Here is a 27902-nt window from a genome sequence, read left to right as displayed (position 1 = left end):
AATTTTTTTTAAGTAAGAAAATACAAGCATGGGCTTCTACTTTATATTTGGATAGACTGACTTACACAAATCCTAATGTGGTGGGCTACCAAATACTTGGCACCTCTAAGCAGTAAAAGTTACATCAAAAAGACATAGCAATATTCTTACCATTAATAAAAACTTACATATAAAAACTACTATTTGAAACTTTTACATCATAAAACACCACGCCAAAAGTTTTTTCTCAACCTCTTCTTTCCTAAGCATAACTACATCTCCTCCATGGGGGTAGTTTTGTGACAATACCAAAACTTCACAGGAAGGTGGGCACACGGGCCTTTCCCCTCCTTGTAAGAAGTCAATTTGTTAGGACTCATGTTGGCCACACGGTGTTTCAAATACTAGTAGGAAACAAATGAGTCGACTTAGGAACACAAAAAGTAAACTGTGATATAAAGAATAAAGAAAGGGATGGAACATTTCAGTAAGCTGGGATAGGACATGTTGATACTATCACAGGCCTGAGTATCTTCTTTATCTCCTAAATAAGTTGAGCCCCAGCAGGAAAAAGGTCACCTCACAGAGAACGCTATGAGATTTTTAAGTCGCTAGACTCCTTTCCATCTTCTCTTCCTCATCAGCTCTTGATACTGCTGTCAAATTCTACACACTGGCAAAGAAAAAAGGGGTGAAAGTTGAGGGATTGTATAAAGAAATAATAAAAAATTTGTGATTATTAGAACTAAAATATAGCCACTGATATAATTTAAAATGCCTAAAACATGTGGCTCGTCCTTAAAGAAATGTCAATGTGAACATTAAAACAACCATAAACTACCTGAGAAAGAAATTCATTACATTTCAGCAAGAAGAGCAACTTTCTATCTCCCACCCACCCTAGGAAGCTCAATTCATTTTTACAAAGACAATGGGGACAATGTGCTTGTTCCTTATAATGGCTGTCAATTCAGAGACAATCTGAAGTACAACTACCAACAACCAGGAGTCTCAAACTTGCTGAGTATTCACTTCTTATCTCAAAGGATCTCCACAGACCTAGAACATGGGGGCATTCACCTAGAATGGATATAAAGGGACTGAGCCATTGAGAAGGCTGGAAAAGGGGCACCAAGGAGGTTTTCACAAACTGTAGCCTCTCCTGGGCGGCTCAGTGGGTTAAAGCCTTTGCCTTCGGCTCAGGTCATGATCTCAGGGTCCTGGGATTTGCATTGGGCTCTCTGCTCAGCAGGGAGCCTGCTTCCCTCCTCTCTCTGCCTGCCTCTCTGCCTAGTTGTGATCTCTGTCTGTCAAATAAATAAATAAAATCTTAAAAAACAAAACAAAAAAAACCTGTAGGCTTTCCCATACCAAACGATGCTGCCAAGCCCTGACAGGCCACATGAGCCTGACAGACTCTTATGCACTGATTTTTTTAAAAAATACTTTTTAAAACAATAACTGAGATATAATTTACACAACATAAAAATTTCACCATTTTAAAGTGTACGTCTCAGTGGTTCTTAGGATATTCACCATGTTGTAGAATTACTGTCACTATCTAATTCCAGAACATTTCCATCACCCCAAAAATAAACCCCATATCTATTATCATATGTACTGATTTTACCCATACTTTCTCCGCAGATATCTCTGTGGCCCATGCAGGTATTCTAAGATGGCTGGCTGGTGTGAATCTACACAGTATCTATATGGTAAGAAAATAAGAAAGCTACACTGTCCAGAAGGATACTGAACTGAATTCTTGGCATTTTTAGCAATTACACTAACGTAATGTTTATATATTGGCTAAGAATGGCAGAGAAACTTACATTCAACATCCATCTTCACTTAACACATTAGTGTGCCCCAAATTCATCCAAGATGTTAAAAGAAGGGAAGACAATCTACTAGGATTAGCCATAACTGTCCATAGTTGCAATTTCAAAATACAGAAGATGCAAATGTAGGAAACCTCCTTTAGTATCAAGCATAGCTGGATTAAAAAAAACAACAACAACGACAAAACGAAAAACTTAATCATTAAATAAATACTGCCCCATTTGGGAAAACAATCCCTACACCAGTCCAGTATTTAAAGTAATGCAGCTTTAAATGCAACCTTACTTTTACCATACTTGTGACCTAGAGCCTCTCCTATGAGAAAAATAACCTTTAGGCAAAGGTCTGGCGGGAAAGCCTGCAGGTGTGTGGTGCTCAGGCTGCTGCAGGGCTCTCATTACCTAAATGAGCTCATGGCTTCTAAGACACACAGGAAGGAGACCTCACCTTCAGGCATCAGGGTGTTGAAAGCGGGAGGAAGTAGGTCCACGAGGGTGTCTTGCTTTTGTGCACTTATCTGGGGTGCTATTTCCAGAGAAGGAGCTCCTTTATAGAGTGTGCCCAAGATGGATTTCTCTAAGTTGCTCTCAGAGTTGTCCAGCTGCCCTCACCAATAAGTCAGTCTTTGTAGGTTGATAGAAACCACCAGTCAAAGCAGATGCAAATGGATTGTGGGGAAGCCTTCTTTAGTATCTAACATAGCTGGATTAAAACAAAAAAACTTAACCATTAAGCAAATCTTCATTTTAATCATTACTTTCACAGCAAATATCAACTACGTGCTACACTTAACTCTACCCTTAGCATGGGCACTTAATTATTAATGGGGATTCTGTGGGCCTGAGTGAAGACCACAACGAGCTCTTAATTTTTGTCCTGTAAGAAATTAGTTCTACTTGATAAACAAGTAAACAAGATCCAGAAATATTTATTGGTAATTGAACTCATGCTTGCTGAGGTTGCCTAGCAACACTTCCAGTGACTTCTGTTGTGCAACAAGTTGTACTCTAGTAATGTATTTACAATTTTATTGCAATTTGCAATAATGATTTAAATACGTTTTCATTTCCTGGGTTTTCCACAACACAGTCAGATGCAATCAAGTAAAATTTGGAACATTTATACGATGTATAAATTACAAATTTGCCTCAAAATAGTCATCTATGGAAGTACTGCCACATTAACCCTGTTTAAAGATGCCCAGGGAACAGTCTCTAAGTTAAAAAAAAAAAAAAAATGACACTTGGCTAGAAGACGCTATAAAGCATTTATCCTCTACCTATAAGAAATCACCCAGTGGCCAGAAAAACTCCAAAATAAACCTTCACTAAACTAGAATTTCATTTTTCCTTTACCCCAAGGGCATTAGGAAGTCTGAGAATCAACTGCAAACAAAGGAATCCATAAATGATCTAATGTCTTTAAGGCTTACATCCTCTTATAGGATCAAAATAATGAGGCAGAAACCTGGATATTTTGGAAGGCAGGTTTTCTTGGGTGACCTTTCAACTACACACTTAAAATAATATAACTGTTATCCAGTAAAAAATCCAAAGTTAGCTAAATTCGTAGATACATTTCGGAATGCAATTGCTCCAAAATTTCCCATTCATAAAACCGCTTTAATAAAACTCTTCAAATACAATATACAAGATGGACTTGTTCTGAAAACAGATGGATCAAATTCAGTCTTTGTCAAATAAAAGGACAAATTACCTAGCAAGACATCAGGTGGTTCTTGTACTGGAAGAGGACTAATACATGCACATTATCATCTTACTGCATGCTATCAGACACTTGGAGCTGAGTAAGAGGAAATTCTAACAGCCATTTTCTAAAGGGTTGAATTCCTCAGGTCTAGCGCAAGTGCCTACTATACCAATTGGCTAAAAGGATTATTTCAAAGTTTTTCTTAAAGCAAGATTATTCATGAGTTTAGGGGAAATATACCAACAAAACTATCATTCAAACTATGTTATGAATACTCCTCTTCGTTTAGGAAAAAGAGCTCAAATTCTAGGATTTTATCTGTGGGGCAAGAAGGCAAGCCTATGGAAAGGCAGTATTTGCTTTTGGTAAATTCAACCAAGTTTACCAAGATTGTCTGCCATTATGATGAGTGGCACTCAATTTTTAAACTTTTTTTTAAAAGTTTATTAATTTTTTAAGTAATGTCTACACCCAGTGCGGGGCTCGAACTTACAACCTCAAGATCAAGAGTCACATGCCCTGACTGAGCCAGCCAGGTGCCTCGAGTGGCACTCAGTTTTAACAGATTTCTTCTGGATTAGTGCAAAGATGATTGCATAGCACATTATCTCAAATAATATCAGGCATAAAAAACACACAAAGTTAGTGTAATTTATGTACAAGTAAGTTTTAAAAAGTTAAAAAAAATTAACCGGTAAAAAACCACAAACATACAAAAACAAAACAAAACAAAACAAAAAACACACACACAAAAAACAAAGGGTTTATATCTCTATTCCAGAAAGGGATCTATGCAATATGTAAGGCCATATTCGACTGGTACAAATTCTGGAAATTCATGTTGCAAGTGAGAATTCAAAAAATACTGGCCAGCTCCAAATTTTTAATATTAAAAGAAAAACAAAAATATTCCTGTGGTCTAACCTCCAAGGGTAACAAATGGGCTCACCTTAAAAAAAAAAAAAAAAAGAAAAGAAAATCAGTGCCAGTACGTGTATAGGTGCCATCATCTGTATCCTCAAAGTCTTGGCTCCTAAGACCTCAGATGACAAGGGAATGAAGTTTTCCAAATCATCAAAGCTTCTGAATGCCCATAAATCTACCAAGGAAGACAACAGGTGTCTACCTCTGATTTTCGGAAATAAAAACGTAAACATATATGCAAATGAAGAGTTAACAGGAAATAAAAAGATGGGAACACCTACAACCTCCAATCATCCAGTCAAGCTTGGGCTTTCTGTTGATTACTAAGCCGCCTTGAGAGTCAAGACTGATTACTCTGCACTTACCCCACAAGCGATGGAGAGAGATTTTAAACAAATAAGCATCAACAGAACAAAAACTCAGTTAACATTTACACAGATGTTGACTTGTTTCATCTGTCAATTCCAAAAGGTAAGAAAACCCTTCTTATACAGATTCCACAGTCTACTCAATGACAACACAACGTACAGAGGTTGCTGAAACATAACCCCAAGTATTGTATGTTACTGAAAAATATGATCCGAGCAACCACTTTATAAAGAAGTTCCAATCATGGGAAGTCTGCAGATTTTCAAGTCAAAACCATACTGTGGCTTGACCAAACCACTCAACGGATCAGTATTCTCTAAGGTAAGATCATTTCACCAAAACCGATGGAAGGACAGCAGAAACAACTCCAGGGAGGAAGGACCCGCAAAGCAATGGCCACAATAGAAAAGTAACAGTTAACACGAGTCCGACTGTAGCCAAGAAAAGACACAGCTTCAACTTATTTCAACCAATAGCAGGGAACCTCACAAAGAAACCAATACGCTTCCTAAAACCCATGTCCCCCAATCCCAGAACAGCTTCCTAACGGGGCTTACTCCGGTGAGTGACAAACAGGAGCTCCTCCTGTCTCCTTTAGTTCCCTCTGCTCCCATAGAGGCTTCCTGCTCTCGGCTCACCGGGGGGCAGTCCTGGGTGGCTCTCCAGGGCTGCCAGCCTCAGGTCCACCCGGGGGTCCTTCTAAACACGCACAGCACCTGGGAGCCCCAAGCGGAGGCGAGGCGCTCAAAGAGCATTGGGGGCGGGGGACGGGGGGCTGGAAACCAACATTTTGCTGAACAGGAGGGCCCGCCTCTGCAGCTTGCTTCCTCCCGAGGCACCTCGCACTAGGTGGTCCTTTAACGTGCCTGGAAGGACACAAGGAGGCAGTGACCTCCCCTCAGACACAGGCAGATGCCCAGGGAACGGGTTTTCCATCTACTGGACTCCTGCGGGGCGAGCGTCGGGGCTCCCTCTGCTACCGTACTTCGCTTGGGCCTGAAGACGCGCTCGGACCCCATCGCCCTCGGGGTCCCCGACTCAGGCCGGGTCGGCTGTCCCAGCGAGTTCCAAGCAAGAGGGGCCTCCACAGACAACATACGGGCTTCGGGGACACAAAAGGCCTCCCGGGCACGGAACGCGGGGCGCCTGACAGAACCTCGCGCCAACCGTCATTCGCAGCGGCGGCAGGGCCGGCCCCCGGGGCGCTCATCCTGGTTCTGGGCTGGGCTTCTGATCGCCCCCCAAGGGCCTGATACTGTGGTTTTACGGTCTGAGGAACAGTTAGGCCTCACAGGCCCGTTCTGAGATGTGCGCTCTCCGCACCCCGCACTCCCGCCTTCCCCACTCAGCGGCGGGGCCCGGCTTTCCCGCCCCACGGCCCGACCAGGGGTTGGTGGCAGTTGGAGGCAGTTGGGACCGGCCCCAGCAGGTTGGAACCGGTCTGGGCCGGGCCGGAGGAGGAAGGGGGGGAGGGAGAGGCCGCCTCGCGCTCTCCCTGCGCGCGTGACTCACGCTGGCCGCTGACGTCAGGCGTGCGCGCGCGGCGGGGGGGGCTCTACGTACGTGTAGTGCTGCGGTTTCTCGGGCTGTGCCTGCAGCACCTGAGCGGTAGCGGCCGGGGGCGCCGAGGAAGCTGCGGAGCCGCCGGGCCCGGGGCCCTTCGACATGGTCCTGTCTTCCTGCCTCTTCGCCGCTCCCCTTTTATTATTCAGTCTGCGCGGTCCGCGCCGAGGACCCAGTGCGCCTGCGCCGCGCCACGAGAACGTGAAGACCCCCCGCACGGCAGCAAGGGTTGCTGGGAGTTGTGGTCCTCGGCTCCGTTGGAATTTTACAGTCGGCAGAGGGTTGCTGCCAAAGGAATGGACCACAATACCCAGGGATCCTTGCAGACGGTGTCCCGGATGCTCAGGGCCCGCCACGGCTTGTGGGGATTGCAGTCCTGCTGCGTTCCTACTTCTTAATAGTGCGTTTCCAGTTTCGTAGGAGAGCTCTCCTACGAAACTGGAGCCTCTGGAGTGGAAAGGGCCCGCAGCTAGAGAGGCCCTGACGACTTCTGTGAAACAGTCCAAGTGTAGTTTCGCCACCAACAGTGTAATAATTATCTCTCCACCAGACTTACTAGGTCTTAGGTTCAGTGCTGATGCTGGCCCCGGCAGTGCTTCAGAATGTGTATTTTCCGTCCTTAGCTCTGGGCCTTTGTGCTGCAGGCACCTGCAGTCCGCCAACATCCTCTTCATTCCTGCGGCCAGGCTAACGGGGGAGGCATGGGCCTGAGGAATCTTTGCTAAAGTAGAGTTGCACGACTCAGTACTCCGTTCCCGCGTCTTTGCTGAGGCGCGCGTAAACCCTTACCAACCCTGAAACCTGGAACTCCACGGCTTGGGTCCCTCCCCAGCTCGACACCTGGCCTGACCAACTTGTTTCCAGTACGTTAGGGGCCAAGGACGAATTTAATCTCCGTCTAGAACAGTCTCAGGTACACTAGCAAGTTGCAGGGGTGTTGAGAAGCGTCGCATAGTGTCCAGAGGCCGAGCCTGGGGTTGAGTCGGGGGTGCGGTTGATGATCCACTGCGGTTGCCTGCTCCGGAAGTCAGCTTTTCTGTGTTTTCCGAGCCCGATTCCCACTCGACGGGCGAAGTTCTTCACTCTGTGGCTTTTGTCAAATCAGCCAATTCCGCCTTTACGAAGTTTTGTTTTCTTTTTTTTTTTTTTTAAGATTGTATTTATTTGACAGAGATCGCAAGTAGGCAGAGAGGCAGGCAGAGAGGAAGGGAAGCAGGCTCCCTGCCGAGCGGAGAGCCAGATGGGGGGCTCGATTCCAGGACCCTGGGATCATGACCTGAGCCGAAGGCTGAGGCTTTAACACACTGAGCCACCCAGGCGCCCCCCCCCCCTTATGAAGTTCTTCATAGATATAGTGACACTTGTCATTTAGCTTTGCTTTCCATAATGAATCTATTTAAATCCCTTGTGTTTAAGACTGGTTTTTATTTGATTAGATAGGTTAACTAGTCTAGTGATTGTCACGTTAAAGAGAGAAACGTTCCCAATAACCTTAGGGAGGCGGGAGGGTGGAGTGAATGGAAAACTGTTAATGTTTGAGAATAACACTTATTTTATTTAGTCCCGAGTAACCTCACATCAGAAGCCAAATTGTCAGCCCACAAAGTTGAGAAACTGGTATTTCCTAAACAGGCCAAATCAATTGTTTAACCACTAGGGGCGTGTGAAGATGAAAAATTCCAAAAGGACAAATAAAAGTTGTAGTGTATTGTTTTAACGCTGTTATTAAATCCAAGTAATTGACTTGTATGGTATCCCCAAAATACCTAAGCGCGATCTGAATGAAGAAATAGAGTTCACAGCACTAGGCTTTAAATAAGCTGTATACCATAAGCTTCAGAATGAGTGTGTACTGGTAAAATTGGGAGATGATATCATCCAAACTGTTTAATTTACAAAAGAGGAAACCAAAACTCAGAGAAGTAACTTGCACAGAGTTACTCAGCAAGCCCATGCCAGAACAGGAACTAGGATAGTAGCCTACATGCTGCATCACATTCCACATTGTTTTGATTGTATAAACATTTTTGGTTCGTTCCCATTTCCTGTGTTGCTTTTCCTCTCCTGTGCTAACTTAGGAAAAAGAAAAAGCTGCATGACCGTGGAGTAAGAAGGACAAACTATCCCCACTAATGGTCCCTTAAGTGGATGAATGTAAATCTTTATCTAGTTTCTGCTGGAGCAATTAGTTCTCCTCTAGTAATCAGCCAAACTGCAAGAAGGAAGACAAAACTGGAGTGTCTGTCCTCTGGAGTCTTGGGACAGACAGGATTCTGGATCTTTTAGAAAATCCTTGGAACACAAAGAGGTTGTTCACTTAGGAACCAATTCCCTCTCCAGGCCATTTGGGCAGTCAAAAAATGTTAACAGGGTACTTTTCTGGTTACATCCCAGAACATTTGAGAGCCTTTTGTGTGGGATCTAACCAGTGCCCTGATTCTTAGTTTTACTCGGGTTCTGAGGACAGGGCAAGGGCCTCCATCTTGGTTTCTCAGCATCACATGAATGAAACAGAAAACTTAATTCCTCCCCTACTGTAAACTTTGTGCTGAAGGCAGAAATTAAAGTTGACCAAATTATCGCATAAAAGTTTACATATGTGATATTTAAATACAAATTGTGCCTGTTAAAATTGAGAGGGCAGAAATGAGAGGAATTTGGTACCAGAGATTGGGTGAAAGACATTTTTACCATAGCAGCTTTTTCATATTGAGCATTTTTCCCCTCGCTATTGATACTGAGAGCAGACTTCGATGTCACAAGTAAATTTTTGAGGTATTTGTGTTTATGTACAATAATTATTTGAGCTGAAATAGACATGTACACGGAATTTTGATGATTTAAAATATTCAGGGGGAAAAAATTCAGTAAACCCAGAGTAGGAACTATGGAATAAAATCGCAAAACTCTATTTCGGTTTTCTTTCTGTTTGGCTGGTCTCAAACTTTATACCCTGCTTTGGTATTCTATATACCTGTATCATCAGGAGAACTGAACATTACAATCTATCAAAGACATTTATTTAGACAAAGGTAGGGATTACCATTTTTATACATTTGTCGTGTTTCTTAGAAGTGATGACAATATACCATTAAATACAAGGGCACGTGTTAATTTCGTTTTCTTCTGTTTATTCCTTATGGACATGTAAATGTTGTACTAGGACTATTTCCATTTTGGCTGCAGTCATTTCATTCAGTTGAATTACATAATTCAAAAAAATGTTGCTTAGAAGGCTACTTCCTTAAGCTATTGAAATCACAAAGTATTTTGTGATAGCCTAAGAATGTACAAAACAGTTCTTATAAAACCATACACTGACATATTTTTTTGTCTGTTATTTACCCCTACCTACACCACCAAACAAAAGAACTGCTTTTTGGTTAAAATGTATATGCGTGATACATGGAATACTTGGTGGCACAACATGATTTGCTGAATTCTAATCCTATGTACGTTAACTATCAATATGTGAAAGTAAATAGTCACAGGAACACATTTTATTTTACATTGGAAAATATTTACAAGAATTTCCCTGAAGTAATCTCTCCTCCTGCATTTTATTGGCGAGATGCGAATTTGGTTGGATTCCTAACCATCCGGACCCTGAAGTCCTCATACAAACCAATGCAATTCATTTGCATTGACTTTCTATTGTAGAGCTTTGGAACCAAGGGAAGGATCCAAACATAGCTTCATTTTATCCAATCAGAAGAGCCGCTTCGTGCTAAACTCTGATTCGTCCATTCCTCTTTGCATTCATCCAATCATTAGGCCACTTTAACAGCCAATCAGCGGCCTAGATGCCCACCAATCCGGGAGCGGGGCCGAAGCACGGCCTTTGTGTCGGGGATGTCAGCGCGTCGGCGAAAGCTCCCGCCAATAGAAAAAGTCGTTGGTGTATGCAAATGAGGCACCTATGACGCAGGGACGCAGCGTGAAGCGTGGGTATAAAAGCGGAGGCAAAGGGGGGGTTTGGAGCACAGAGCGGTTTGGTCGTTCGTTGGAGGGTCTTCTTTTTCTTTGCTCGGCGACTGCGGCTCTTCACTGGGCAGCAGGAGCGGCGCGGCGGTCGAAGAAGCGGTCTAGGACTTCGGCATTGGGTAAGCGTTGGCGGGTTTGCTCGTGCTTCGAGGACCCGTCGGCCGTTAATGCCGCGGGCCTCAACCGTTGGGAGCGGAGTGCTGGCTGGTGCGGGCTGCTCGGGCCGCCGGCGTCGGGTGTGGGTCCGGGAGGTTTTCCCTTGGGGCTTCGTTCCGGAACCGCGTCTCCGCCTCTTTCCCGGTGGTGATTCAGAGGTCCCGACGCCGGATTCCGGGCAAGCGGGGCCTCCGCCCGTCGAGGAGGGGAAGTGACTCCTCCCCGCACCCCCCCCTCCCGGGGGAGGCTGCTGCCGCTCCTCGCAGCCTGAGTCATTAGGGGAGGGGGAGGAGGCGGCGGCCCCGGGCCATCTGCCGCCGCGAAGAGGCGGGAGGGCAGGGGCGCCGAGCCCGTCCCCCCGTGACCCCCCAGGGTGGCGAGCGCCGGGGCCCCGGAATCACGGATGTCTTCCTTAGGTAAAAGAAAATGGCCCGAACCAAGCAGACTGCCCGTAAATCCACGGGTGGGAAAGCACCCCGCAAACAGCTGGCCACTAAAGCCGCCCGGAAAAGCGCCCCTTCTACCGGTGGGGTGAAAAAACCTCATCGCTACAGGTAGGCGAGGCGGCAGGCAGACAATGACGGGGCGGCGCGCGGCCCGTGCGGGAGCGCGTCCTGGGGCTGGCGCCGGGCTCTGTCCGTCCCCGGGTGTCCGCTTACACTCCCCTGCTCGCTGCAGGCCCGGGACCGTAGCGCTTCGGGAGATCCGTCGTTACCAGAAATCCACCGAGCTTCTGATCCGGAAGCTGCCTTTCCAGAGGTTGGTGAGGGAGATCGCCCAGGATTTCAAAACCGATCTGAGGTTTCAGAGCGCCGCCATTGGCGCGCTTCAGGTAAGGCGAGCACGGCTGTGTAGCGTCGGAGGGCTCGTGCGTGGCTTCTCCTCCGCGAAGAGTTTAATAGTGTGGCTCTTGTCCTCAACAGGAGGCCAGTGAAGCGTACCTGGTGGGTTTATTTGAAGATACTAATCTGTGTGCCATCCACGCTAAGAGAGTCACCATCATGCCCAAAGACATCCAGTTGGCTCGCCGGATACGGGGAGAGAGAGCTTAAGTGAAGGCAGTTTTTATGGTGTTTTGTAGTAAATTCTGTAAAATACTTTGGTTTAATTTGTGACTTTTTTTGTAAGAAATTGTTTATAATATGTTGCATTTGTACTTAAGTCATTCCATCTTTCACTCAGGATGAATGCGAAAAGTGACTGTTCACAGACCTCAGTGATGTGAGCACTGTTGCTCAGGAGTGACAAGTTGCTAATATGCAGAAGGGATGGGTGATACTTCTTGCTTCTCATGATGCATGTTTCTGTATGTTAATGACTTGTTGGGTAGCTATTAAGGTACTAGAATTGATAAATGTGTACAGGGTCCTTTTGCAATAAAACTGGTTATGACTTGATCCAAGTGTTTAACAATTGGGGCTGTTAAGTCTGACCATACATCACTGTGATAGAATGTGGGCTTTTTCAAGGGTGAAGATACAAGTCTTAACCACAGTGTAACTTACAGTTTCCTTAAAAAAAAAAAAAAAAGAAAAAGAAAAAAAAAGTAAACCTGGCAGCTATAGAATACACTATGTGCATTTATAATAGCTATTTTATATATTGTAGTGTCAACATTTTTAAATTAAATGTTTTACATTCACATGTGGTGGGGAGTCTTGTCATTAAGGTGTGTGTAATTTAAAGTCAAGTTGGTTTTCTCCTAACTAGACTGCACTTGTTTTCATAATAGTAAAATGCTTTGCAAATTATACCTTGCATAAGTCCTCATTCTACCACATGTTAACTAATCCTCTAGCTGATTAATGCAAACACTAATGGGGGGATTTTATTTATAAGGGCTCTAGACTATAATACTGAGTTATTCACACCAGCATCATCTGTTAATAATCTAAACTAGTTAGTGCAGCTTTTCTTTGTGTTGTGGTTGGTCTCATAACTAGGTTGAGTTTTTCTCTACCAAGAGGAAACAATACCGAAGTTTTTTTCCTTGTGGAGTTTGTATTATAATAATTCTTAGAGTAAACTTGCTGTGGGGGAGGGGCACACAACTCCAGCTTGAACCTCTGCCAGTTAAGATGGTGTCCGGTTAGGTTACATCTGATACACGGTCCTGGGAAAATCACTATAGAGATAGCCTTCCAGGTGGTTTTAAAAATTATCCTTCTATTGAAGTCTTCAGGTCAATTATGTATGTTGACTAAATTTACAAATAAACTTGTTTATTCAACTAAGTGTCAAAAACCTACATTTGCATATACAAAGCTTAAATACATCCATTATCTAGATTCTTTGTATCCTGAAGTTTGAGCTTAGTTTATACCTGGTTTTGCTCAGTAGACAAGGGAACCATTTATATACAAAAATAATTATGAAATTTCTTTATACAAATTATTTTAACACAAGTTTAGAACTCCTTGTTGGTCTAAGCTGCTTTTTCAGTATAAAGCTAGTTTTCTTAACCATTGATGGTACAGTGTATGCATAGTATCTAGATGTCAGCAAGACATGGGCACAAGAGCCACATTGGTGATTAGACAAGCATTCTGTGTATTTGGAGCTGGTAGCTATAAAGATAGTTGTACCCTAATAAAGTAGCTTCATTTTAAAAAAATGTTTGGTTTCAAATTCAAGGGACTTAGGGAGAGAGGCAAGCTAGAATAGGTTTGATTCTTGGCAACTTAATTAGCCTCCATGACGCATCAGAGGTGGAGGCCAATCTATAAAGAGCTGGTTTTCTAGAAGGTTCGTTGTAACCAGCTCTGGAAGGGTGACTTCCCAGTTGTGATCCAACGTTGTGCTTCTGAAGGACATCATGATCCTGGACGGCCTAATGTGCTGTGAAGTGTACCTGGCAGTGTCTTGAGTTCGAGTAGACAGACTTCACTATGGTGATGTCAGTTTGTTGAGTTTACTAGTTGTGATGACCCAAGTGGGGTGAAACTTGAACCTTCTCCCTCAAGGCATCTTCCCTACATCTGATGTAGAGGTCTGTGGATTTTACTGGGCAGCTGGGAATTTGCTGCTTTAAATAGTGCAGCTTGTGCTTCCAGACTTGCTTGAGCATTCTTAACCCAGAAGGCAAAAATATCTTTTGGTTCTAGGAAGCTGCCCACACAGGATAACCCTGGGTTTAGGTGATGGAACAATCTGTAAGGAGAAAAGCAAAAGCTGGAGCTGATGAAGGTATCCTGTGCCCTTGATGGATGAGACAAAAATAAAGTTTTTGAAGTTTATTTTTGTTAGTGGTCTTCATTTGAATTGATAACCTCTATTTCACAAATAAAACTTCCTGTGGGGAAGTGCCTGGAAAATTGCTTTCTGACTCCTGGGGCGGGGGAAGTGCATTCAGTAATGACAGGCAGACCCCCTGTTCTGAAAGGTGATACGTGTCACAGTTTGCTTTGGACAGGGCCAAGTGATGCCTGGTGAACCTGTGTATTAATAATTGCGTTTCTTGACTGTCCACGGACTTGGTTTCAAGCAGACCAGTTAAGGGCTGGAAGTGCCAGCACCCTTACTGGCCCGCTACCAGGAGATCTGAACCAAGCCATTCATTGCCCTTGTCTTGAAGCTCTTAGCCTGTGCCCTTCAGAAGGTAGCTGAAGGGCCAAGGTGTTTGTGAAATTGCTGGTCACAAGCCAGGTCCACTCTCATGAGGGTGAGACCCCCATTGTTCTCCCTCCATGCTCCTTCGTCCTGTCTTACCTTTCCCTCTTTTCTCTGCCAGGCAGTTAGACTTAATGTAAGTGTGCACCTGTGGGCTCAGGCTGCTGGGTCGTAAGATATCCCTGCTTCATCCGTAAGCTGGTCAGTAGGTAGACTAGATGATTTAGACAATACACAGAAGTTACATCCTATTTACAGAATTTAAGGTGGCATGAAAGAAAACCACCAGAGAGCCAAGGACGTCAAACCTGGCTGACTTCCGGAGATCTGCCCATACATAACAAGTCAACTGGTCCCTGTTGCCCTGCCAGAAAGGAAGGAGAGCAGTTGAGAGAGGCCAGCAAGAGCCATCCTATGCCCCTTGCCAGGCCTCCCCAACCCCCCAGGGGCCTCTGCTGCCGCCTGACCAACGTCTCCAATGTCTCCAAGTGTAGAGAAACAAACCCTGAGCCCACTGGCTAGACTGGAAATTTAGTCTTTCCCACTCATTTCCTCAGTCATTCCTCAGGGGTCTTCCCTACTTGGCTCCTTGAAAGCACTGCCTCTTGCCTGGTGGGCATTGGGGCGGGGGTCTCTGGGTCACTTTCAGGTAGGGTAGTAGAAGGTGCGCAGTCCAGCTAGCTGTCTGCCATTGGGCTGGTGGGAGACTTGGGCTTGCCCTTTATTTCTTGCCGACGGGGCCGTCCTGTGTTCAGGGCAACAGCCGAGGGCCAGAGATCAGAGGCTAAGGCCTGTGGCCAAGCTCGCCTGCCATGCAGAAGGGCGAGGTGCACAGTTTTCACCACACCCATCTGCAGCTGTTGTCTCACTGGTGGTGCTGTGGTCCACTGGGCATAAGAGCCTTGAGTCCCCACCCTGCACATCCGGTCCCCACCCCTACCTCCCCATCCCTTGGGTTGGGAGCACTTCATAGCCACCTCGCTGAGGCGATCACAGCCCACAGATCCGTCAGTCCCACCCCAGGCACGGCTAGAAGAACGCAGCTGGCTTGCCTTGTCTGGGCCCCACAGCCTTTTCCTTCCCTCAGCCCAATGGTAGTCCCACCTGCCCCTGTGGACTTTCCTCAGGGATGTCCATCCAGCTGGGCCTGGCTTTCGGCCAGGCACTTCAGCACGAACAGCTGGCCTTCCAGCTGCCTTCCTGAGGGCGAGGCTAGGGGAAGGAAGGCAGAGCCAAGCCCCTGCCCAGGCTGCCGACCCAAATCCCAAACCACCCCCAGGGAGAAGGCTGAAAGTGCCCTCTTGGGCCAGATGGCTGGCCTTCTGGCTCCCTGAGCCCTTTGTCGGCATGTGTGGAGAATGAGCAAGGCTGTAGGCCGAGGTGGGTGCAGCTGGGACAGCTTTGAGTTTATACATAGAGGGCTGTGCTGTAAGGCAGGACCAGAGCCTCTGTCCTCCCTCCTGGGGGTCCTTGTTCTCCATGGCTCTGCTAACAGCCCAGCAGCCCCTGGCAGTGAGGGGTCCCACTCAGACACCACCATTGTCCCAAACAGCATCATAGGATTTCTCTGTGATGTGCCCCCTGCCCTTTCTGGTGTCCTTGCCTGAGCATCATGCCTGATGTTTGCCAGGGGCCAGGACTGTCGGCCGGGCACAACCAGGAGCAGCATTTCTTAGCCTTCTGCCCTGAGCAGAGGATCTTCCTTCTCCACCATCCCCTTTCCCCAGGGAGGAAGCTAAGAGTTCTGGTCACCTCCTCTACCCGGGAGGCAAGGGCAGGGGGGCTTTGGTGAGGCTGTGGTCCCTGAAGGGGCTATAAGGTTATACATGACTTGGAAAGGGTGCCAGCATCTGGGATCTTCTCCCCGGCAGCTACCAGCTCTCGTTCAGAAAACTGTAGTTCTGGAAAGCACATAGTGGAATGGAGGGTGGCCAGAAAAGGAGAAGCCCATCTCAGGCACCAGCAATACTACTGACAAGAAGGGCTCTGGGGGGCGCCTGGGTGGCTCAGTGGGTGAAAGCCTCTGCCTTTGGCTCAGGTCATGATCTCAGGGTCCTGGGATAGAGTCCCACATCGGGATCTCTGCTCGGCAGGGAGCCTGCCTCCCCCTCTTTCTCTGCCTGTCCCTCTCTACTTGTGATCTCTGTCAAATAAAATCTTCTAAAAAAGGGGGGGGGGCTCTGGGAAGGGAGGCTGGTGGGCTGCAAGCTTAGGGGGCTTTGGGTGGCATTTTGCTGAGGGGAGCGTGAGGGACCGTGCATGTCCCCATGGAGGTGATACCCGGGCTCCCATTAGCCCCCACTCCCCTCCTACCCTCTCTGTTAGACATGCTGGACCTCAGGACCTTGCCCCACAAGCTCCTCACCACCTAGTACTGAGCCAAGAGCATCAGCAGAGGGGACAGGACGGATGGGGTTGCGTCCAAGGCCCAGGCATCGTGGGCCTGAGGGTCTTGCTACAGCCTGGAGCTCCCCTCCTTCCCTGGCCAATCTCAGTCCCCACGCCCACCCGCTATGGCCTGGAGGCCCAGACTGGCTGCAGCGCCCAGTGTGAAGAGATGGCTGTGGCCCTAAGCTGTCCCCTGCATCCTGTGAGTCTGGATTTCTCCCTGACCGTTGGCACGGTGGTCATCAGCCTAGAGGGCGGGAACTTCAAGAACACGGTGGGGGCATCAAATAAAGACAAGGCCTGGGGACGTCTAGGTGACTCAGTCGGTGACGCCTCTGCCTTCGGCTCAAGTCATGATTTCAGGCTCCTGGGAGGGAGTCCTGCATTGGGCTCCTTGCTCAGCGTGAAGTCTGCTGCTCCCTCTGCCTGCTGCTCCCCCCGTTCGTGCTCTCTCGGTCAAATAAACAAATGTTTAAAAAAGAAAGAAAGAAAGAAAAGACAAAGCCTGAAGCTGGCCCCTCTTAGCAGGAGCATCCGAGGCCAGAGAGGGGCAAGAAGCTCCCAACGCTCTGAAGTCAAGGCCTGAGCCTCGCCTGCTTTTGGAGTCACGCCTGGCAACCAGCCCCGGACGCGTTCGCTCACCAGCCCGGATGGCCCTGGCGGCCCGACAGCACAACTGGCTGGATCCGCTCCTGGCACGGGGAGGGGCAAAGAATCAGCCCCATTCCCAATAGCTTTGGGTCCTGCCCTGGCTTCCGAATTGGGAGCATTCGTGTAGAAACTGGGGCTGCCGTGGTCTGAGAGAGCAGCTGCCTCCCCCCGCCCCCACAATCCCTTATTTCAATCTGAGCTTTATGTCTTCACACCTTACCGTGCGGAAGCTGCAGCTGGTTAGGATGCTCCGGGGGACAGGTGGTAGCTGAGAGGACAGGCTCAGGGGCAGCTGGGCTCAGGTTCAAGACCCAGCTCCCCCATTGGGATGAGTTCCTTCACCCATCTGTGCTCCCCTACCTGTAAAAGCGGGAATAAAAACAGTTACTACCTAATAGGCTTGTAAGGATTTAATGAAATAATCTGTGCAAAGCCTGGTGACCAAAAATATTTGACAATAGAAGTCAAGGGCACTGGCCAATCAGAGCACAGCCCGGTAGTAAACAACCAGCACCACGGTCCGGGCTCTGATACCGGGCTTTGATCACGAGCTCTGATACCAGGGCTGACCACAAAGCTTGAGGTTAGTAGTATCAATATTACAGAAGCTGTTATCATTAATATTGCTGAAGGGCAAAGGGGGTCCAAATCAGGAGACAGGTCAACCCTCTGGGAACAATCACAAAAAGAAGCTCCCAGAATGAATGAGAGGGCGGGCCATCTGCATTTTCAGAGACGATGTCTGTAGATATTAGAGTGGGAGACGTGGACCCAAGTCCCATCAGGGAACCAGGCTGTCATTGCAACTGAGGAACCAGAGCAGCAGGGAGCCCAGAGGCCTCAGTCGCATGAAAAACTGGGTCTAGCAGGGAGGACCCGCGGGTGAAGACGTGGGCGTGAAGACAGCCACGGACTCGGGCAAGGAAGAGGCATCTCCAGAGGCCCTGCCCTCAGTCAGGAGCCAGTTGTCGCTACGGCCTAGACCGATGTGTGTCAACGAACTCTAGGCCTGCCTCAGCCACTGGGCTTCTGGCTGGCACGCGGCGGCTCCCATCACGGGACCGTATATCCCTGTGGTGGGAATCACTGGGAATTCTATCATGATGCCTCAGTCCTGCGAGACAGTTGCCTCTGGCTGTGCTGATACTGGGGAGTTTTCAGCCAGCAGAGCAGAGGACAGACTTTGGCTGGGGATGCAGTGTCCCCACGAAGGTGCCACCTCCGCTGTAGTGCTGTGACATTTGGCCGGGAGAATGGGAAGGAGGGTGAAAAGTCAGGGGGAGGCTTCCTTTTGAACAGATTTCATGTAACATGCTAGATGGGACTCAAAAACTGAGAGCAAACACATCTTACAAATAAAAATCAATGTTTCAGAGTTCATCGGCGAGCAAACAGGAGCGCTGACCCTCAGTTAAAGCCAAGTTCTCCGAGAACAACCAAAACAATACAAATAACGAACCTTAGGCAAATGGATGTGAAACAACGGAAATAAAAAAGGGTACAGGCCTCACAGGGATTAGGAGCCTTCCTCTCACTCCCTTACTCAGATAGCGCTTTCCTCCTGCAGAGCCCTTCGCCAGAGGGGGCCAGATTGTGTCTTCCTCTCACAGACAGCACTAGCACCTTTTATCTTTTATCTGGCTAATTGCACAGGACAGTCCATGATATCTGTTGAATTAATGGATGACTGATGATAACAGCAAACGTTTATTCTGTGCTTAGTAAGTGCCAGGTGCCGGGCTGGGCCCTCTTTGAAGATAAGCTCATTCGGTTCTTCTACCACGGCAATCACTAGCCCCATTTTACAGGTAAGAGACTGAGGCTCAGAGAGGTGCAGTCATCTGGCTGAAATCACACAGATCTCAGATCACACAGATAGTCAGAGATTTGGGCAGAGATCTGGGCGGAGAACTGTGAGACGTCAAAGCTCAGTTGGGTAAAGGATTCACAGAGGAGTTGCTTTCACAGAGAGGGAGTGCAGACCACTGTGAGTGGTGCCCACTGGAAGGCGTGGTTTGTGAGTTTAATCCCATTTCAACCGGCCTCAAGGGCCACTCCCTGTCTTGTTTTGTTTTGCCTATGCCAAAAAATGCTTTACTGAGTGCTCAAAAGAAGCAGACCATCAGATGAAATTTGGAATCGTCGTATTTCTCAAAGGTTTTTTTTCTTTTAAGATTTATTTATTGGGGTGCCTGGGTGGCTCAGTGGCTTAAAGCCTCTGCCTTCAGCTCAGGTCATGATCCCAGGGTCCTGGGATGGAGCCCCGCATCGGGCTCTCTGCTCAGCAGGGAGCCGGCTTCCTCCCTCTCCCTCCCTGCCTCTCTGCCTACTTGTGATCTCTGTCTGTCAAATAAATATATAAAATCTTAAAAAAAAAGATTTATTTATTTTATAGAGAGAGAGAGTAAGAGAGAGAGTGCACAGACAAGCGGTAGAGGGGCAGAGGGAGAGGGAGGGAATCTCAAGTGGACTTCCCGCTGGGCAGGGAGGCTGACTCAGAGCTCCGTCTCACAACCCTGAGATCATGACCTTAGCTGAAATCAAGAGGCATTTAACTGACTGAGCCACCCAGGTGCCCCCCCTCCAAAGTCTTTAAAAACAATTTTGAGATATACTACACATACCATACAATTCACCCATTCAAAGGATAAAATTCAGTGGTTTTGGTATATTCACAGAGATGCACAACCATCACCACAGGCAATTTTATTTATTTATTATTATTATTTACAAAATCTTTTTAAAAGATTTTATTTATTTGAGAGAGAGAGAGAGAGAGTGAGAAAGCACAGAGAGGGGAGGGCCAGAGGGAGAGGCAAACTCCCTGCTGAGCAGGGAGCCTGATGCAGGACCTGATCCTGGGATTCTGGGGATCATGACCTGAGCCAGAAGGCAGTGGCTTAACCACTGAGCCACCCAGACGCCCTATTATTATTATTATTTATTTATTTATTTTTAAAGGTTTTATTTATTTGACACAGAGAGAACACAAGTAGGCAGAGCAGCAGATAGGGGGAGAGGGTCCCAGGCACCCCTATTATTATTTTTTCAAGATTTTATTTATTTGACAGAGCGTGCATGAGTGAGGGGGAGGGGCAAAGGGAGAAGGAGAAGCAGACTCCCTGCTGAGCCAGGAGTCTGCTACAGGGGCTGGATCCCAGGATGCAAGGATCCTGACCTGAGCAGAAGGCAGATGCTTAACAACTGAACCACCCAGGTACCCCGTCTTTTCACTTTCTTGATGCTGCCCCCTGAGGCACGAAAGTATTTAATTTTGATGAAGTGCAACTTATCTGTTTTCCTATTGTCTCTTGTGCTTTGGGTGTCACATCTAAAGAGCCCCTGACTAAGCCAGGGTCACAAAGATTTACCCCCATGTTTATTTCAGAAGTCTTCAGTGTTACATTTTTTTTAAACTGAAGCATAAGTCCCACATAGTGTTACATGAGTTTCAGGCCCAGGATATAAAGATTCAACAATTCTATGCACTACTGGTGCTCATCACGGTAAGAGTATCAGTGCTGCATTTTGGGCAAACCCCTGAGCAGATCCCAAGCTCTGTCCCTGGCCACAACTCTCCACAAAGCGCCCACCCTCGTCCCAAACAGGCTGCGAACATTTCAGCGTTTCTGCCCCGCGGCTTCACATCGGAGCAACCGCGGACCGGTGTCCCGGTGGGGGTTGGGACCCGCTTAAAGGTTCAGGATGCCGGCCGGTGAAAGAGGAAGTGGCGAGCGTCAGCCTCCGCATCCCAGGCTCAGGACTGAGGAAGCACCTGCTGAGGCCAACAATCCCGCCCCAGGGGGGCTGCTGCCATCGGTCCTTCCGGGAGAGGCTGGCCACCGCCACTCTCCTTCAGTTCCACTGCTAACAGCTATGCCGGCGGGGCCAGTCTAGAAAAGGGGCCTGTAGGAAGCGACTCCCTGGTCACCACCAAACTTGGCTTTCTTGATCTCGATTTACGCCGCGTGCTAGGCGCCTCTCAGAGGCTCATGATCAGGGTCTGACGCCCTCGCACAGAGGCAGGACTCTAGGACCTAGGAGAGCCCTTTGGGAAATCCAGGTCCGCTGGATGCGGGCTCCCCAGCTCAGGCCGTGGGTGGACGGACGGGCCGGTGTGGGGAGCACAGAACGAAGCGCCAGGGTCGGGGAAGGGCAGCCCGGGTCTTCCAGTCCAGCCAATACCGCTCTACTGGGCCCCCGCCGGTCTCTCGCAAAGTCCGCCGCCTGCCCGGTGGGGGCGTCGGGGGCAGACGCGGCCGAGCGCGCCCAGCAGGTGGCTGGGGCCGGGAGGCGGGGTTGGGGCGGGCGGGGCTCGGCGGGGGCGGGAGGAGCCCCGGGTGGGGGCGGGGGGCGCGTACAGGAATGCGCGCCGCCCCCGCGCCGCTCCGCCCTGAGCATCCCGCGCCGACCGGGCCTCGCTGCAGGGCAGGCGTCATGGCCGCTTCGAGACAGCCCCAGGCTGCGGAGCTGCTGGCCGAGGCCCGCAGAGCTTTCCGGGAGGAGTTCGGGGCCGAGCCCGAGCTGGCGGTGTCGGCGCCCGGCCGGGTCAACCTGATCGGGGAGCACACGGACTACAACCAGGGCCTGGTGCTGCCCATGGTGAGGGGCCGGGAGGGGAGCCCCGAGCCTCCCCCGAGGCAGGGCAGGCCTGCGGCGCGCGGGGAGGTGCCTAGTCCCTGCGTGGATGTTGGGCGGCCGCACCGAACTTTAGCCATCCTCCCCGGAGTTTGGGGGACGAGCACATGGGAGAGACCCGGGGATGGGTATTTCCCACGTTGGAAGGGAGGGAGCGGGGGATCCGCGAGGAAGTAAGCCAGGAGGGGGTGTGCCAACGCCCTGTCGCTCTAGCCCGCCCTCTGTAGACTGACGATCCTCGCCATCAATCTGGGAGCCACTTCAACTTGGGCCCCGACCGAGCATGCGGAAGGGGACGCTTCGGGCTCTGGCTCCCAGGGGCCCCGACTGCAGACTTGAGGAAGCTAGCCCTAGAGCTCCTGGCCCAGCCCGTTCAGTTTACAGAGGAGGAAACTGAGGCCCAGAGAGGGCTAGTGATTTGCTCAAGGTCCCAGAGCTGGTTCTTCCTGGGGCAGCGATTAGAGCTGGGCCCTTTCCACCTGGTGCAGCTTGGCAAGTGAGTGGGTTCCGGGCACCTGAGACCACTCCACAATGGCAAGGCATCAGCTGGAGCTGCTCTGACTCTCTTTGCCTTCAGAGCTCTCCTCCCCCTTGCCCCATAGCTGAGAGCCCGTGTTCAGGGCAGAGTCCAGGTCTGCACGTCTGCTGCACGGGCCCTGCCTCTGAAGACACAGAGGCAGGACCCAAGCCCTCAGGGCCAACTCAGCACTGTGGTTCTTCCCCCAAACACCCCCCCCCCCATTCCTTTCCTGTTGAGCCTCCAAGGGACTGAAACCTCTCATGCTTCAGAACTTTAGTGTGGGAGGGAGCCTCCTTCACTGGTCAGCAGGCAGAAGCTTTATATACTCCCTGTCTCTCCCGCCAGGCGCTGGAGCTTGTGACCGTGCTGGTGGGCAGCCCCCGGGCGGATGGCCTTGTCTCCCTCCTCACCACCTCGGAGGATGCTGATGAACCCCGGCGGCTGCAGTTTCCGCTGCCCACAGCCCAGCGGTCACTGGAGCCCGGAACCCCCCGCTGGGCCAACTATGTCAAGGGAGTGATTCAGCACTACCCAGGTATGGGGCTGAGGCCAGGGTCAAGTTCACACTAGTGCTAGGAGCACCACTTCTCAGCTACAAAGCTCCTTAGCTCATCTAGTCCACCCCCTGGGTAGCTTGCTGGAGGAGAGTATCGCCATTGTAAGATGATGAGACTGATGCCCAGAGAGGTTCCAGAACTTTCCCTGAACTGCCCATTAGATGATGGGAGGAGCCAGGATTCAAACCCCTAGCCCACTGGCCTCCAGAGCCCTAAACCAGGAGAGGAGCTAGGAAGACTGTGTGCCGGGTACCTCAGCTGCTGGTTAAGTAGCTTAACTTAGGAGGGTAGGATGAAGGGTGCTGGGTCCAAGGTGGCCTCTGACAATTGAGACATAGTCCTGGAAGCAGCGATCCGGCAGTTGCCTCCCTTCATGCCAAAATACATGCCCTTTGCGGGCCTGTCCTCCCAGATGGCCCATCTCACCGCCACCCGTTCTTTCCAGCTGCCCCCCTCCCTGGCTTCAGCGCAGTGGTTGTCAGCTCCGTGCCCCTGGGGGGTGGGCTGTCCAGCTCCGCGTCCCTGGAAGTGGCCACGTACACCTTCCTGCAGCAGCTCTGCCCAGGTACTTCCTAGACCCCAGCCCCCCCTCCAGCCCTCCTCCGCTTGTCAAAGCTCCCCTCTGCTGTGGCTTCGGGAAGGGGTTGGGGAACCTCCCTGGAGTGTCACTGGAGCTCCCATGGCTCCCACCCCACACACCCCCTCCTGGGCCCCAGCCTCCCCACGTCACCCTGTGCTGCAGACTCGGGGTCCATAGCTGCCCGGGCTCAGGTGTGTCAGCGGGCCGAGCACAGCTTCGCAGGGGTGCCCTGTGGCATCATGGACCAGCTCATCGCACTGCTGGGGCAGAAAGGCCACGCGCTGCTCATTGACTGCAGGTCAGGGGCTCCCCTTGTACCCTCCCCCCCATCATCAGGAGCTTCTGGGTGGAGCATGGCCCCCTGGCTGGTGTGGCACGTGGATCCTCGGGCTTGTCTTCTTCCTTACTCCAACTCAATGCCAGGTCCCTGGAGACAAGCCTGGTGCCGCTGTCAGAACCCAAGCTGGCCGTGCTCATCACCAACTCCAATGTCCGCCACTCCCTGGGCTCCAGCGAGTACCCTCTGCGGCGGCGGCAGTGCGAAGAGGTGGCCCGGGCACTGGGCAAGGAGAGCCTTCGGGAGGTGCGGCTGGAGGAACTAGAGGGTGAGAGCTGGCTGGGGGCCCTGAGGGGTGGCCGGGCCCTCCGTGTAGCCTTGACCCTGCCACGTACCCCTCATCTCCAGGGACCTCCGCTGCGCTCTGCCCGCTCCCCCAACCTTGTAGACCCTCCAACCTCACAGGGCTGCTTGAAATCTTCATATTGTTTTCTCCTTTTTTTTTTTTTTTTTAAAGATTTTATTTATTTATTTGACAGAGAGAGAGATCACAAGTAGGCAGAGAGACAGGCAGAGGGGCAGGGGGCGCAGTCTCCTTGCTGAGCAGAGAGCCCGATGCGGGGCTCGATCCCAGGATCCCGGGATCATGATCTGAGCCAAAGGCAGACACTTAACGACTGAGCCACCCAGGCACCCTGTTTCTCTTTTTCTAACGTTATCTGAGAATCCTTACCTGGGCCGGCAGAGGCACGTCATCAGCAGGGCCTGTGAAAGCTACAGACAAGTTCAGCACGCGAGTGTGCTGTAACGTGACCATTTGCCGATGGTTGCACATGACGCGGTGATGATCGGTTTCATACACAAGTGTCTCTGTGTTCTCTCGGTATTTTCTTAGGATTGGATTCAGAGGAGTAGGGTTGCAGAGTCCAAAAGTGTGTGTATCTGAAAGGTTCCTGGTACACGTGGCCGGGAAGATAGTATATTTGATAGTTGGAAGCTCAGATCAATCTCCCCGCGTTCTGCCGTACCCTGTGGAGCAGATGCTGTTACTACTCTGCGTGTTTTGGATGAGGCAGTGCTGAGCCTCGAGTCGGGCAGCTCAGCCCCCAGCCCGTACTCTCAGCTGTGGGCCAGGCTGCTGGCCTCGGGAGCCGCGCCCTCCCTGGCAGGGTGCAGGTGCCCATTGCCGGGACGCTCGCCAGCCCTGTGGGACTGTCTTGTCCTTCTCCTTGGTGATCTGTCCCATTCAGAACGGCCCCGCCTGCTCATTGCAGGTGACCTTGCCGGAGGTTTTCATGCTAGAACACTTTGGGCGTCCCTCCTCTCCACCGCACACCTTCCCCACTACTGGTGTGGGGGGGTCTTCCCTCCCTGGGGACCCCAATGCTGCTTCTGCCTTCTCCAGAGTCCTGTGCCAAATGGCCTCCTTTGCCTCGTTCCTGTGCCCTGCCTGGCTCCTCTCCTGTTTGGAAACATGGCCAGTTCTCTTCTCTTTGAAAATTGAGCCTCTTTCCTGTGCCAGTCTTGGGGGGAGACTTAATGCTTATGGCCCATTTTGTCGTCTGTGTTCACTTCTCAATCCTCTCAGCCACCGCCGCCGCCGCCACCTGGGATTGGGGCTTGCAGCCCGTTGCTCCCCCGGCTGGAGCCTCCCCCCGTTTCCACCTCTGGTTCCGGAACCTCCACCTGATTCCCAGTGGAACTCTGCATCCTTCCTCCCCTATAGGCTTCCCCTGCTGACTTCCCCTTGCTGGTTTTTTCTCACCCTTGTCACTCCTGTGTGAGACCTCGGTCACCTCTGTGTCCTTATGTCCCCCCTCCCATTCTCCTCTCCCTTCTCTGCCCCTTCCCTGCCTTCCTCCCCCCACACCATGGCTTTCTGAGTAGTTAGCGGCTGCTGTCTGGCTCCTGGTGCCTGGGTCTCCCAGCTCGGGCCCTCTGCCCAAGGTGGTCGCTTTGGTCACCTTGTTCAACTCCAAACCCTTGCCTGCTCCCAAACCACCGTGTGGCCCTCAGAATTCAGCAGCAAAGCCTCTGGCAGTTAGGGCTGCCCCTACCAAATCGGCTTGCTCTCCCCACCTCGGCATGAACTGGCGAGGACAGCCCGATGCCGGTGTGCCCTGCGGCTTGATGTGTGCCTGGGCTGCACCCCGGCTCCGGGGCCCCAGCCTCTCCAGCGGAGGCTCCACTGGTGCTCCAGCCTGAACGGCAGCAGGAGGATTTCTTCTCCCGCTTGCACTACCGTGGGCTTGGGGAGGCAGCCGTGTGTTGCCCTTCAACTTGGAAGCATCAAGGGTCTGGGGCTTCCCCTGCTGTTTACTGAGCACCCACTGTGTGCATCAGGCCCCCTGCTGGGAGGGGGGCTCTCTGTGGGTTCTCTCAATGTTTGCTGCGCCCTGAGTGACTTTTTTTTTTTTTTAAGATTTTATTTATTTATTTGACAGACAGAGACCACAAGTAGGCAGAGAAACAGGCAGAGAGAGAGGAGGAAGCAGGCTCCCTGCCAAGCAGAGAGCCCGATGTGGGGCTCAATCCCAGGACCCTGGGATCATGACCTGAGCCGAAGGCAGAGGCTTTAACCCACTGAGCCACCCAGGCGCCCCCCCCCCGCCCCCCGAGTGACATTTTATAGTTGGGGGCTGGGGGAGGCTCTAAACCTGAGTCACCAATACAAGGTTCTGTGCACAGCTTTGTCCGTATGAGGTCTCCCAAATCGCAGCCTGCCCTCAGCCTCCCACCCCCACGCCACCGCCTGGCGCCCCCCAGCCCCACATCCGTAGGTGCCCAGAGGTGGTGGGTGGCAGGTCCGCTGACCCCGTTCCCTCCCCAGCTGGCAGAGACCTGGTGAGCAAAGAAGGCTTCCGGCGTGCGCGGCATGTGGTGGGTGAGATTCGGCGCACGGCCCAGGCGGCAGCCGCCCTAAGCCGCGGGGACTACCGAGCCTTTGGCCGCCTTATGGTGGAGAGCCACCACTCGCTCAGGTGAGGACCCCAGGGTGCCCAGATAGCCCAGGGTGAGGCTAAGCCCCGGGGCGGGGCCGTTCTAGGCCCTCCCTGTCCTCCGTCCTCTCCGCAGGGATGACTACGAGGTGAGCTGTCCTGAGCTGGACCAGCTCGTCGAGGCTGCGCTGTCTGCACCCGGGGTTTACGGCAGCCGCATGACCGGTGGTGGCTTTGGCGGCTGCACTGTGACCTTGCTGGAGGCCGCCTCCACCTCCCAAGCCATGCAGCACATACAGGTGGGCGGGCGCGGGTGCGCAGGGGTAGGAGGGGAGGGTTCCCAGGGCCATGCCGTGCTGAGACCCCCACCTGCCTCTCCCGCAGGAGCAGTATTCTGGCACCGCCACCTTCTACCTCTCTCAGGCGGCTGATGGCGCCAAGGTCCTGCGCTGGTGAGGCATTCCCTGGGGCATGGCGCCCGGTGGGCATGGGGCCGGCCAGGCAGGAAGGCACAAAGCTTCAGGCCACTGGCGCCGGCCCTCCTGCCTCTGGGTGCTCAATAAACTTGTGCCTCCCACCACTGACCCGCCTGCCTGCCTCTAGAGGTGGGTGTGCGCTTGGGTATCCAAGGAGCCACGTCAGAAGCGCTCCCCTGCGCTGTGCAGGCATTCCCTGCAAGAACGGACTGGGCAGGGCCAACTGGTAGCAAAATCTTTTATTAAGTGTGGGACAAAGCAGGGGCCTTGTCGTGCTGGTTCCAGCTCTTTGGTTACGTGCAAATGGGCTTGGGCCTGGGGTAGGGGCGTTGCTGCCAGAAGGGCCTTCTGGGACCTCTGCGCCCTTTATTCCTCCCAGAGGACACCTTCTGTCCTCTGTAGCCAGAGGCACTGGCCCTGTGGTCAGCATTTGGGTGTGCTGGGCCGGGAGGGGTCCACGGGTGGAGGAGCCAAGCCAGAGCCAGGGAGAGGAGGCGGGGTGGGGGCCCAGGTTCCTGCACATGGGTGGGTAAGTGTTGGGGGGCTCAGGTCTGGAAGAACTGTTGGTCCACCTGGGTACTGAGCGTTCCACTGGTCGTCAGCGTCCGGCTCACAAACTCCTGGGTCACGTGGCGGGTGAGGGAGCCACCTGCTTCCAAGCGTTGGGTCCCCAGGCTCAGTCCATCTGCAGGGGAAGACGCACTGAAGGACTCTGCCTGGGGCCCTGCCTCTCCTGCTCT

At 51.1% G+C, this 27902-nt stretch overlaps 4 protein-coding genes across 8 annotated transcripts in view; 2 read left to right on the top strand and 2 right to left on the bottom strand.

Annotated features, from left to right (window-relative positions):
- Positions 1 to 6534, bottom strand: part of UNK (unk zinc finger) — a 31032-nt gene extending 24498 nt beyond the window's left edge. For 2 of the 3 annotated variants that reach the window (XM_080826016.1, XM_080826015.1), the window contains exon 1: positions 6388 to 6521. In XM_080826016.1, coding sequence (XP_080682142.1) covers positions 6388 to 6491 — 104 coding nt within the window. In that variant the 5' untranslated portion in view covers positions 6492 to 6521. Of the gene's footprint in view, positions 1 to 6387 lie in introns of all 3 variants that reach the window. The other variant, XM_080826017.1, reaches the window with a different exon arrangement.
- Positions 6535 to 10226: 3692 nt separating this feature from the next.
- H3-3B (H3.3 histone B) lies at positions 10227 to 13763 on the top strand. Its single transcript, XM_080825834.1, has 4 exons — positions 10227 to 10490; positions 10944 to 11081; positions 11206 to 11359; positions 11451 to 13763. The coding sequence occupies exons 2-4, from the start codon at positions 10954 to 10956 to the stop codon at positions 11577 to 11579; spliced, it is 411 nt and encodes a 136-aa protein (XP_080681960.1). The 5' UTR covers positions 10227 to 10490; positions 10944 to 10953; the 3' UTR covers positions 11580 to 13763.
- Positions 13764 to 21169: 7406 nt separating this feature from the next.
- GALK1 (galactokinase 1) lies at positions 21170 to 27422 on the top strand. 2 transcript variants are annotated; one of them, XM_080825833.1, is made up of 9 exons: positions 21170 to 21451; positions 21603 to 21777; positions 22679 to 22868; positions 23336 to 23455; positions 23633 to 23768; positions 23894 to 24075; positions 26578 to 26728; positions 26823 to 26985; positions 27071 to 27422. In XM_080825833.1, the coding sequence occupies exons 2-9, from the start codon at positions 21613 to 21615 to the stop codon at positions 27140 to 27142; spliced, it is 1179 nt and encodes a 392-aa protein (XP_080681959.1). In that variant the 5' UTR covers positions 21170 to 21451; positions 21603 to 21612; the 3' UTR covers positions 27143 to 27422. The 2 variants fall into 2 exon arrangements, with proteins under 2 accessions (XP_080681959.1, XP_080681958.1); XM_080825832.1 differs by lacking the exon at positions 21170 to 21451 and having other exon boundaries at positions 21524 to 21777.
- The window catches only part of ITGB4 (integrin subunit beta 4), a gene marked incomplete at its 5' end in the record, with an annotated part of 26776 nt that continues 26259 nt past the window's right edge, over positions 27386 to 27902 (bottom strand). Inside the window, one exon of one of the 2 annotated variants that reach the window (XM_080825831.1) lies at positions 27386 to 27847. In XM_080825831.1, the coding sequence (XP_080681957.1) occupies positions 27708 to 27847 (140 nt within the window). In that variant the 3' untranslated portion in view covers positions 27386 to 27707. The remainder of the gene's footprint in view (positions 27848 to 27902) is intronic. The other variant, XM_080825830.1, reaches the window with a different exon arrangement.

Source organism: Martes martes (assembly GCF_963455335.1).
Source record: "Martes martes genome assembly, chromosome: 16".
In the NCBI taxonomy this organism is placed as follows: domain Eukaryota; kingdom Metazoa; phylum Chordata; class Mammalia; order Carnivora; family Mustelidae; genus Martes; species Martes martes.
The sequence above is the reverse complement of the archived record's forward strand: the minus strand, read 5'-3'. Positions and strand labels throughout refer to the sequence as shown.